At 38.7% G+C, this 12,901-nt stretch overlaps 1 protein-coding gene across 3 annotated transcripts in view; it reads left to right on the top strand.

The window, feature by feature from the left end:
- ZNF292 (zinc finger protein 292) overlaps positions 1-12,490 on the top strand; it is a 51,812-nt gene extending 39,322 nt beyond the window's left edge. For all 3 annotated transcript variants that reach the window (XM_015858925.3, XM_015858926.3, XM_015858927.3), the window contains 3 exons: positions 530-666; positions 1,868-2,009; positions 3,630-12,490. In XM_015858925.3, coding sequence (XP_015714411.2) covers positions 530-666; positions 1,868-2,009; positions 3,630-10,793 — 7,443 coding nt within the window. In that variant the 3' untranslated portion in view covers positions 10,794-12,490. The remainder of the gene's footprint in view (positions 1-529; positions 667-1,867; positions 2,010-3,629) is intronic.
- The last annotated feature ends 411 nt before the right edge of the window (positions 12,491-12,901 follow it).

Here is a 12,901-nt window from a genome sequence, read left to right as displayed (position 1 = left end):
TGTGTGTATTAAATTAAATTGTATAAACTGTAATATTCTTGTAGGCGTTCAGTTATCTGCTTCATCTGTGCAGCTTCCGTATTAATTTTTGAAAAATCCAGGAATGTTCATGCTAAACTTTCATACTTATTAATTGACCAGCTATTGTATTAAACCAGTAGTAGCATCAGACTAGTGAACTGCATTAGAGCTCCAGGTAACAGTCCTTTTGAATTAGACTGCAATTTATCTTATTATTAGTTACCATAAGTGTGCAGTGCACATGGATAATTAATGATGTACTCCAATAAGATTGTGACTGGGACATTAGATACGAGTCTGATGACTTTAACAAACAAGCTTCAGTAAAAGATTTTTTTGTTAGCACAGTCAGTTTTGACAGTCTGGAAATGCTGGTTTTCTTTCAGTTGCATCACAGTCTGGTAGACTGTTCACCAAGTTATAAATTCTTTATGCAAAAGTTTAGATCAATGATTATCTGAAAATGAAACCACATGGTTAGTCTTGGTCTTGTTTTCTTTCCTCACAGATTGCAGAAGTAGATTGCAAAGATGCTCTAGAAATGATCTGTAACCTAGAATCTGATGGAGATGAGAAAAGTGCTCTAATTTTATGTGCAGCATTCTTGTCTCGCCAGCTTCAGCAAGGAGAGATGTACTGTGCCTGGTGAGTCTGAATGTTGTTTCTTGTCTGGTGCAACGTAAATTTGTTCAGGGACTATAGAGCTGGTACATAAGCTCTAGGTTGAGTTTCTTGTCTGATAATACCCATGAGCAAAACAGGAAAGAGATAAGGCTTCCTGAAAGCTTTTTTTAAAATTAAAAAAGGTATTTGTAAGATGAGCTTCAGTTGCGGGAGTCTGAAGGCTGCACTCTATGAGGAAGTATTAACAAATAGTCGTAGTTGTTTAGTATTTTTTCCTGACAGTAATCTTATGCTGTAGAAGTAAGGAATTTGATATCTACAAGCAGATAGTCATTCTTATGATTAAATTAGTGTGTAAATACTTTTTCCTTCTGTCTTTGTTTCATAACATATTTTTTTGTCGTGATAAATTTCTAGAGGCTGGGGGTGCTCTTTACTATTGTAACCAAAGTAACTAGATAGATGAAAATGCTTATTGTTTAGGGTTTGCTGTCACTGGTATGATAGCAAACTGATCTTTTTTTGGCTGATTTTTGAGCTGTTAAGAGTCTGAGCTTCCAACCACTAACAGCACAGTTGTGCTTCCAAAGGATTGAAGGATTTGCTGTGCTTCTGCACCCCATTTCTTATGCAGCAGCAGTAGAACACCTGTTAGTGGTGGATTTTGTGCTAAAGGGTTCTGCTGAAGTTCTGCAGGTTACACCATTCAATAGGATACTCAGTACCCTTGGTTGCTTGCATGAAAGGAGAACCTCTTATTTAGGAAACTTTTAGTATTAGCGATGAAGTAGTGAGTTAACGTACTGTTGCTGTTTGGGTTTGGGCCTAATTTCTCACTAAAACAAGTTAAAGTCATATTCATAAAGCAGCTCAAGAAGAATTTATGTACAACAGGGAAAAGTGATCCTCTTATAGCTATTAATAATTACTGAGAATGCAGAAGTGTAAAATGTTTCAAAACCACATAATGAGCCCACAAATTATGTAATTTGTGGCATTACTGCTTATATTCGGATTCTTTTGGAATTGAGTCATCGTGGTGGTTTTTAAAATTGGATATTAATAACGTGGGTATACTAATGAAAGCTGTAGTATAAGATGTGAGTAAATTCATTTTTTCTTTTTCCCAAAGACAAAATAGGAACTGTTCTCAGCTTTGCATTTCTTGTGATCAGATGAGAGGTTGTGTTGCTGGCCTTGAAACATTGTTCTCTTCTTGTAGGGAACTGACTCTTTTCTGGAGTAAACTGCAGCAGAGGGTGGAGCCTTCTATTCAAGTGTATCTAGAGAGATGTCGTCAACTTTCTGTGTTAACTAAGACTGTTTATCACATTTTCTTCCTGATCAAAGTAATTAACTCAGAGGTAAGGATATTCCTGAAAGAATATTTTTATGCAATTTGAATGAACTTTATGTAGGAAAATGTATGAAAGCTGCTTAGACATCCAGTCTTTTGGGGACAATCGTAATTGGTTTTAGGAAATGATGACAACCTCTTTGTGTAGATGAACTGCAAGTTGATTCATTGTAAATCATTGTCACAGATTGGAGTGCCACAGCTGAGATGAAGTAAGTTGTAAAGGTGAAGTTACAGCCTTTTGCTATTGTTTGTATTTACTAAATGAGGTATTTTCTGATGCCAGATCTTAATATTCCTCTTTATTATTTTCCATATTTCAAATATTGTAAAATATTGGATCTTGTGGATGACTAGAGGACGTAAAGGCTCTATATTAGTATATAAGAATATTATGGAAATAAAAAATGGAAAAAAGAAAAAAATCAATTAAAAAGTCTGCCACAAAGAATGCCGTTTGTTTTTATAAATGAAGTCCTTGATGAAATGCCTTTTGTGGGCGTAGATGCACATCTCAGTTCATTTGTCTCAGTTTCATGTAATTTTCCTAGTTTTCTATCAGCAGTTGCACTACTTAATGTTTATAGCCAAGTTTAGCTCTTCCAAAAGCTTTTAGTTTGGCAAGATTTCTGTAATTCTTTGTATTCTAATTTCTTTTTTGCCTTTTGCATCGGTCGGGCCTGGCTAATCATGGGCTAATCACAGTTTTTCCTGAAGGCCTGAACTAAATTGGAGTGGTAGGGGAAAATATTAAAAGCTGTCTGCTCCATGCCATACTGATTTTTCCTTAGTGAACTGTGGACTGTTTCCTTGGTGGCAGAAATTTAAAACCATGCAAGTAGTATATCTATCTGTGTGTTCAAAAACGCACTTGACTTTATTTTTATGTATATAGTGGCCTCTCTATGCATCCTTGGCAGCAAAAGGAACTGTAACATGACCATAAATCAAATCTACTTTCCTGGAGGGTGTAAATGAGAAAGGGCTATATATATGACCTTTGAAACATTGAAATGATGGAACATTTAAATCCATTTATTACTTTCAGTTGGAATGAACCCTTGTGTTCAATTATAATCAGTTGATTTTGAAGTGGAATAGTCTTCAAAAATAGAAACAAACCCTTATGCCTTAAGTGATTTTATAGCTTTTGATAATCATGTGCTTCTCTTACTGTAGCTGTAGCACTTCTTACATTTAGTTCTACCTAGTGTTAACTTAGTGCTCCATAGAAGCTTATTTTAAATAACTGTGACAAAACTGGCGTGCTTTAGTTTATGGAAGAGCCCCAGTGCTGCTGTAATACAAACTAGGCTCCTCTTTCATGCAAGCCAAAAGTCACAAATATGGCAGAATGTACATTTGATATGCATTTTCATTGTGTCTAAACTTTCAATTTCCAATAGGATGAGGAAAAATCATGCAGCTTAGCCTTGCATTTAAAAACTTTGCTTCTTATGGTAAAAAACATATTATTAGATCAAATGCATTTTCCTGACACTTAGGATATGTGTTTTTTATGAAAAAAATGAATACAATTTTTTTGTTGTTATTTTATGATTATTTATTTATTTATCTTTACAAATATAAAAAGAACTGATTCACTAAGATTAATCTTGCTTTACAGATTGATGGTGCTGGACTTGCAACCTGCATTGAACTGTGTGTGAAAGCTTTGCGCTTGGAATCCAGTGAAAATGCAGATGTCAAGATATCTATTTGCAAGACTATCTCCTGTTTGCTTCCAGATGATTTGGAGGTTAAACGTGCTTGTCAGTTGAGTGAATTTCTTCTTGAACCCACTGTGGATGCGTACTATGCTGTTGAAATGCTCTATAATCAGCCTGATCAAAAGTACGATGAAGAGAATCTTCCAATACCAAATTCATTGCGCTGTGAGCTCTTACTTGTACTGAAAACTCAGTGGCCTTTCGATCCAGAATTCTGGGACTGGAAAACTCTAAAGCGTCAGTGTCTGGCACTGATGGGAGAGGAAGCATCCATTGTGTCATCGATAGACGAACTCAATGATAGTGAAGTTTATGAGAAGGTTGAGGATTGCCAAGAAGAGACTAAAGAAGCTTCTATGAATGGGTTTGCTGGTGGTTTTGATGAAGCTACAAGCCTTCTTAAAGGTATCAGAGATGAAAAGCAGAAAAAGAGAGAAATTAAAAAACTCAGAGAGCGAGGATTCATATCAGCCAGATTCCGGAACTGGCAAGCTTATATGCAGTATTGTGTGTTATGCGACAAGGAATTTCTAGGTCACAGAATAGTTAGGCATGCTCAAAAACATTATAAAGATGGAATCTACAGTTGCCCTATTTGTGCCCAAAATTTTAATTCTAAAGAGAACTTTGTTCCCCATGTAACTTTGCATGTTAAAAAATCCAGCAAAGAGAGACTGGCTGCTATGAAACCGCTGAGAAGATTGGGAAGACCTCCTAAAATAGCAACTACCAATGAGAATCAGAAAACCAATTCTGTATCCAAACAGGAGCAGCGACCCATTAAGAAGAACAGTCTCTATACAACAGACTTCATTGTATTTAATGATAATGATAACTCTGATGATGAAAATGATGATAAAGATAAACCATACGTACCAGAGATAGTGCCAGTTCAAAAGCCACTACCTGTTAATGAATTCACTTGTCCTGTAACGTTTTGTAAAAAAGGCTTTAAGTATTTTAAAAATCTAATAGCACATGCAAAAGGGCATAAGGATAATGAAGAAGCTAAACGTTTTCTAGAAATGCAAAGCAAAAAAGTGATTTGTCAGTACTGTAGACGACATTTTGTAAGTGTTACTCACCTGAATGATCATTTACAAATGCACTGTGGCAGCAAGCCTTATATCTGCATACAGATGAAATGTAAGGCTGGTTTTAACAGTTACGCTGAGCTGCTAACTCACAGGAAGGAGCATCAAGTCTTCAGAGCGAAGTGTATGTTTCCTAAATGTGGGAGAGTGTTTTCTGAGGCTTATTTGCTGTATGATCACGAAGCACAACACTATAATACCTATACCTGCAGATTCACAGGCTGCGGAAAAGTGTACCGTTCTCAGGGTGAACTGGAAAAGCATATTGAAGAGCACGACAAGCAGCCTGAAAAAGTGCAGCAGCCTGAAGGCCAGACTAATCAGTCTGATCTTAGTCAACCATCTGAAGCTAATGAAAGTACTGACGGAGTTGCTGTTAAAGAGGAATCAGCATCTGCTCCAGCTGACAACCAAAGTAGTTCTACTGAAGGAGAAAACTATGTCTGGAATGAAATCAAAGCAGAACCGGTAGGGAGTGAAAGTGTAAATACGTCCCCAATTATACTGCAGCAAAGTGATTCCTTGCCTAATGCTGCTCCAGAAGAGGCTGCTGCAGGTTCAGTGAAGACAGAAGTAGCAATTCCAGTGAGCAGTGTTAAGGCGCTTGCAGTTAACCAGAAGATCCGAGATAACTTTGTAAGAAGAGGTAAATTGGCTGCTACTACCAGTAAAGTAGATACCACTAAATCTGGAGCGCAGCAATTGTGCTCAACAGTTGATTCTTGTCTTCCAGTTTTCCAAGAAAGAAAGGAAGAGAATTGTCTCAGTCAGTCTCAGAATGTTCAAAATATACCTGTGAGTTCAAACACACTAAAACCAGAAGCCCTTGAATCAAAAAGCTCAGAAGGGCAAGTAAACATTGTAAATGCACTTAATGTGCAGAATCAGGCAGGATACCGAAACAGTGTTCCCATTTCCAAACTTGAAATCGAAGACAGTATTAAAGCTGCAGCTAATCTATATAGCCTACCTTTAAAAACTTTAGAAAGTATTACATTTATTCCATCACAGCCTAGCATAAATAACTCTTTAGCTCCAGCTGTGTCACCAGCAGCACCAGTTCAGAAATTTAGTTGTCAGGTTGAGGGGTGTACTCGAACATACAACTCATCGCAGAGCATTGGCAAACATATGAAGGCAGCACACCCTGATCAATATGCTACTTTTAAAATGCAGCGTAAAAATAAGAAACCACGAAAATCCAGCAATTTACAAAACGTTGAAAATGATGAGAAGATTGTCTGTCTGATGCCGTCGCAAGTGGGCAATCCCAGTGGTGCTGCTTTTACTGCACAGACCAAGACTAATTCGAATCCCACCTGCTCTAGTCAAGTGCAACACCTCTCAAGTTCGCTTTTCCCAACCCACTTAGAAAATTTGACCAATCCTTTGTTGCCTGCAGTGGAAAGTGTCGCAAATTCAAATTTGCCTACTCGTATTAAAAGTGAGCCTGAAAGTGTTTTATGTTCACAAATGGAAAATCTGTCTGGTGTAACCTTGCCTTCCCAGTTGGAAGATCTGGCAAAAAGAGTTATGCCTCTGAATATTGATGGCAGTTCAGATCCTTTTCTTCCTTTACCTGCAGAGAATGGTCCAATGTCTCTTTTTCCTTCACCATCAGAGAATGCCCCAAGCTCAGTCTTCTCGCAATTGGAAAACAACACAAACAACTTTTCAACGCAACTAGAAGGAAACAGCAGTTCTGCTTTCCCAAAAGAGGAAACTATTGATCAATTGTTTCCTTCACGAGTGAATAATGAAAACAACTTCAATGAAACTGGTTCTCAACATCCAGCTTCAGAAAAGGTGAAAAAGGACCGTGGCCGAGGTCCAAATGGAAAAGAAAGAAAGCCAAAACATAACAAGCGAGCAAAATGGCCAGCAATAATTAGAGATGGTAAATTTATCTGTAGCAGGTGTTTCAGAGTTTTTACTAATCCTCGATCACTTGGTGGTCACTTGTCTAAGAGGTCGTATTGTAAGCCTCTTGAAGGATCAGAAATTTCTGCGGAAGCTCTTCAGGCTAATGGACAGTCCTTGCTTGCTAGTATGATTCTTTCCTCAAATTCATTAAGCTTGCAGCAACCCCAGGAGTCTACTTTCAATCCAGAACTGTGTTTTAAAGATCCAGCGTTCCTGCAATTGCTTGCATCTGAAAATCGTTCTGCGGCCTTACTGCAGACCATGTTCCCGCGGGCCAATATGCCTAACTTTAATTCTAGTGGAAATGAGGAAGGAAGTCAAATTATAAAACAAGCTTTGGAAACTGCAGGCATTTCAAGTACCTTTGATAGCACAGAGGTACTTCCACATATAGTTACAACAAGTTGTGTCACTGGTACAACTCAAATAAATGCAGCTGTTCTTCCCAATTCAACCATGTCACCTCTGTTGCAGACAGTCTGCAACCCAAGTACTCTGCTAACAGACCAAAACAGGACCCTCAATACCAAAATTCCTTCAGTAAATGAGTGCAAGAGTTTGCCTGTTTTTGCAACAGATGATTTAATGCTGAAGACAATTGAAAACGGCCTGTGCTCTAGCTCATTTTCTAATACTGCTGCAGCAGCACAAACCTTTGCAGGGAACACTTCACGAGTTTCAGTTATAAGTACTCCCAATAATTCAGTATCAAATAACTCTAATAAGAAGGGAACCAGCTCTTCAAAGAGAAAGAGAAAAGCAGCTACACCCTTAGTTGCACCAGACATAGCACAGAAAGTAGCGGTAAATAATATAACAACAACAGGACTTCCAGCCAAAAGCACTGAAGGAAACATGCAAACACAGGGAGATAATATTCAGTCCAACTTACTAGCAAATTGTGATTCTCAAGCAGTGGCAGAAAATCTCACGCAGAAACTCAATAATGCTGACAATCAGTTATTCATGACCAGTATCAAAGACAACTTCAAAACAAACCTTGAGACTCGTACAGCATTAACAGTGAAAGCTGAAAATGGGGATTCCCAAATGATGGCTACAAATTCTTGTGTGCGGACCAATTCGGAGGAGCAGATTTCAGAAGACAATGTTATTCAGAACTTTGAAAAAACCCTTGAAATAATTAAAAGTGCCATGAATTCACAGATGCTTGAGGTGAAAAGTGAGATCCAGGATACCGGCACTGCTTCAGGACAAAACTTGCAAGTAAATAACACACAAACATCTCCAGGAAATTCTTCAAATAGTGTGCGGTTACCCGCTCACACACAGTTTGCAGTGCATGCAGGGAATGTCACTGCTGCAAAGACTAACGCTACTCAGTCTGAAACATCTCAAAAAGTTGATAATCAAATACTGGAAATTTTGGAGGGCTTGCAAAAACTGAAACTCGAAAACGATTCATCCATTCAGGTCTCTGAGAGTGTTTGCCAGTGTCCCCCTGCAGATACTCTAGCACCAGCAGCTCCTGTTGTACCAATTGAAAACAAGCCCCTTGTCCAGATATCTTCAGACACAATTATTCACTTTAGTGACAAGGTTAATAAGCCTTTTGTTTGTCAGAATCAAGGTTGCAACTATAGTGCGATGACAAAAGATGCGTTGTTTAAACACTATGGCAAGGTTCATCAGTACACTGCAGAAATGATACTGGAAATCAAGAAACATCAGCTGAAGTATGCCCCATTCAAGTGTGTTGTTGCTAGCTGTCCAAAGACGTTTACACGAAACTCTAATCTCCGAGCACACTGCCAGCTTGTACATCATTTTACAACAGAAGAGATGGTAAAATTAAAAATTAAAAGGCCTTATGGCAGAAGATCTCAAAATGAAATTGTAAACACAGTTTCGCAACCTGTTGAAATAAATTTGCAGACACTAATAACAGAAAACAAAACTGCAGCTCCGTTGGAAAAAGAAGGCCAGATAAAAGAGGCTCTGGAGCCTGTAAGTGTCTTGGAAAAGTTACTACCTGAGAAAAATATTCCCGAAAGACTGGAAACACCTCCCCAGGTGGTTTCTGCTCCATTGGAGCAGCATAACGCAGACACTTTGGGTAACGCAGAGGCAAACGTACGCAAAGCCAGGAGGCATAGGAAAGAAAAAGAGGAAAGAAAACGTCGGAAGCCCATAACAAAACCTCTGGAGTTTCCAACTCGGTACAGTCCTTACAGACCATATCGATGCGTCCATCAGGGCTGCTTCGCAGCATTTACTATTCAACAAAATCTGATTCTTCATTATCAAGCCGTGCACAAATCAGACCTTCCTGCCTTCTCTGCTGAAGTGGAGGAGGAGAGTGAGCCAGGTAAAGAGGAACGTGACGAGACTGAAACTAAGCCCACCATCAGAGAATTCAGGTGTGAGATGAGTGACTGCTCCCGAATATTCCAGGAGGTTCCTAGCTTGATACAGCATTACATGAAGCTTCATAACATGACCCCTGAGCAAATCAAAAACATGAAACCCGCTCCAGAGGCAGGAAGATTTTCTTGTGATCAGTCTCAATGTAAATCTTCGTTTACAATGTATTTCAACTACGTTACACATCTTGAGACAGATCACGGTGTTAAGATAAGGCCAAACAAGGTAGAAGATGATGGTGTATTCAAGTGTGACTGTGAGGGCTGTGACCGTATTTATGCTACTAGATCTAACCTCCTAAGGCATATTTTTAATAAACATAATGACAGGCATAAAGACCATCTAATAAGACCCAGAAGGCTGACACCAGGTCAGGAAAACATTTCAAGCAAAGCAAACCAGGAGAAACCAGTGAAGTCCAAACAGAGAGGCCTGAAAACCAAATCTGGAAAGGAAAGTATCAGGCTGTCGGAGAAAACAAAACGAAAGAAAAACGATAGCTTGGAAAACAAAAATGCAAAAGCAATGCAAATTCAGGAAAATAAGGCTTATTCACTGAAACGTGGGAAGCATGTGTTTTCCATCAAAGCTAGAAATGAGGCATTATCCGAATGTACAAGCAGATTTGTAACTCAGTATCCGTGTATGATAAAAGGATGTTCCTCTGTAGTGACAAGCGAAAGTAACATCATAAGGCATTATAAATGCCACAAATTGTCCAAGGCCTTTACTTCACAACACAGAAATCTTCTCATTGTATCCAAAAAGGACTGTGTGCCAGAAGTAAAGGAAACGCCTTGCGAGCAGGAGGAAACTGACAAAAAAACTGATGTGGAGGAGACAGAACCAAGTTCATTAGCAAGCAATAATGACTCAAGCACATCGACGTTACCACAGAAAGAAACTGAGAAAGGTGAGAAGGATGAAGTGGATGAACTGACAGAACTCTTCATTACTAAACTGATTAACGAGGATTGTTCAAGTGCTGAAAATCAAGCAAAAATATCTTCCAGTGTAAATAGTGACTCGCAGGAGACCAACTCCTGCCCCTCAGAGAAGCAAAAATCAAACAACTTAAAAAGAGCAAACAAAGAAAAAAATGTAGCTCAGAATAAGAGAAGAAGAACTGAAAAAGCAGAGGAGGTGCAGCCTGCTGAAGTGAGTAACCCACACAGGGAGGAAGAGACTGCTGTTGCTATTCAGACAGCTGAAGAGCAGCCTGCAGCTTTTGACTGGAGTTCATTCAAGCCTATGGGTTTTGAAGTTTCGTTCCTCAAGTTCCTTGAAGAGTCTGCTGTGAAGCAAAAGAAAAGCACTGAAAGAGAGCACCATAGCAGCGGAACCAAAAAAGGATCTCATTCAAACACACGAAAATCTAACGAGAAGACCTCCGTAGCAACAAGTAATAATGTCACTTGGTCATCTTCTGCAACTGAAACCTTTGTACAGTTTGCCAATCCATCACAGCTTCAGTGTTGTGATAACGTAAAGATAGTTTTAGACAAGACTTTTAAAGACTGCACTGAGCGTGCGTTGAAGCAGCTTCAGGAAATGAGACCTACCGTCAGTTTGAGAAGACTTGATGAACGCTGGGAAAACAATCCAGAAGTTACAGCTGCAAAAGAAAGGAAGGGTAATGAAAAGGGCATTCAAAACTGAAACCCTAAGTGTGTGTAACCATTACCTGTAATAAAGTTTATTTTGAATAGGAAGCCATCACGCATGCTGGTAACTGTCGAGCTCATTTATTTTGAGGTGGTTTAATCTAGAGAAAAACATGGCATTTGTCATGTAAATTTTCATTTGTTTTTATCCCTATGGGACTTGAAGAACAGAATAATTGCTTCAGCTTTGTAAATACTTGATCGAAACCTCAACTTTCTATCGAATTGTCCTTTCCATGAACTAAATCTTTGTGAATTGTCTGTGATTGGTATCTTTCACCAGGTCACTGCTCATGTACAACAGTACTCTTTTATTTGTAGATACATTTTTGTTTTTGTATATATTTATTATTGTAAATCATTTGCTGCCACCAGCAGTCTGTAAGTCTAAACTATTAAATGACACATTTATATTCAGAATTTTAATTGTAACTAAGTGATCGAGTTTTTAAAACTGTCCTTTAATCATTTTAAATTAAGACCTTTTGAACTAAAACTAGCTAAGTCTCCCATATCCAGTTTATTTTGCGTAAAGCATTTATTTACAGGAGAGGAGCTGGATAAGATCACACACTTCATAGGTCCAACATACTGGCACACTCATTTTTGTACATTTGAACATGTGGTATCTACAGATGATACTCACGTGGAGTTAACCCATAAATACAATAGTTTTCTTATAGCTACATTTTTCATGGCTTTTAATTGGATACAAAGCATTTATGATTCCATAATTAAAAATAAAAAATAAGAATGGAAATGTGAATAAAATAGTTTGCTACATCGGAGATTTAAAACAATATTTGGTATTAAAGAATCCATTGTGAATGTGATAGAAAATTAGTAGTGTGGAGCAGTGTATATATTTGAGGTGGTGATTTGTGAAGTAGCCCAGTATTGCCTTAAATAAAATCACATTTCATTTCTTGTTTTATACATGTGATCTTATAAAGGTTATTTTTGTTTCTGTAACTTAGATTGGTGTATAGTTTAATTTTTGTTAAAAAATGGAAAAATCCAAAAACAAACCTTCAGAAACCGTTTCTGTAAATAGTGGGTTTATAAAACAGATGGTTTATTTTGATAATACCAGTTTGGTATCTATCTATAAAACGCCTGAGTCCTTATGCCATACAGTCAAAAACTGAATAAACAAAGGCACTTTCTGAAAGGGAAGTGAGATTGTGATCTTACGGATGCGCTCAGTGGTTGTGCTCTGTTAATGGCACGGGCTCTCCCTGCACTCCTTTGCCCCTTTGCTGACTGTGTTTGGCACCATTTTGTGCCACCTCTGTGTTTTCCACACTGGAAGGAGCCCCCGGAGCAGTGCCACGCGTAGCACTTGGGTTCGGGGCGCTTCCTCTGTATGCTGCTAACTGACACGGCAGGTGTCCGGTTTGTTGAGTAACCAAAAGAGCAAATGTGATAGTGGGAGCTGTCGGTATCTAGGAATCTGTGGTATTGTTGTTGGTATGTGATTGTGCGCGGCTCAAATGGGACAAGCCAGCTGGATTGTGCGGTACCAAAAATTTCTCTTGGATTATTCTCATACTGGATGTGACCTACCTTCAGTAATATAAAATAGTCTTTATCTTCGGAGAGACTGGCTTGCATTTTTTTTTTCCGATAAACTTGTCTTGCCATGTAAAGCTTTGCATTAAATGCTTCACCTGATTGCTTTTAAACCATTCACCTGGAATCTTTGATGGTTGACTTGAAGATCAATTCAGAGGGGCAGGCTCTTAAGGCAGAACAAAGGGACTGGTTTTGAGAGTGATGATCATGTAGGAAAAAGCAAGAAGGCGGCAGCATTTCAGCCTTGGGTATAGATAGCTCTTCTTTTGCTCTCTGGTGCTAAGCTGTATGCCTTTTTACAAAGTGTTTGCTTCCTTCTGAACAGGGTCCATTTGCTCAAGTAAACTTCATCCCGCTTGAGTGGCCAAACACTGCTAGGTTAGCAAATGAAAGGTGCAATCTGAAAATGGTAAAAGCAGAAGAGATGCCATATTTTCACAGAATTGCAGGGGTTGGAAAGGACCCCAGGAGATCACTGAGTCCAACCCCCCTGCTAAAGAACCCCATTCCTACAATAGGTTGCACAAA

The sequence above is a fragment of the Coturnix japonica genome, chromosome 3, assembly GCF_054131305.1.
Source record: "Coturnix japonica strain WE chromosome 3, WE-NBRP24, whole genome shotgun sequence".
NCBI classification, from domain to species: Eukaryota; Metazoa; Chordata; class Aves; order Galliformes; family Phasianidae; genus Coturnix; species Coturnix japonica.
The sequence above is the reverse complement of the archived record's forward strand: the minus strand, read 5'-3'. Positions and strand labels throughout refer to the sequence as shown.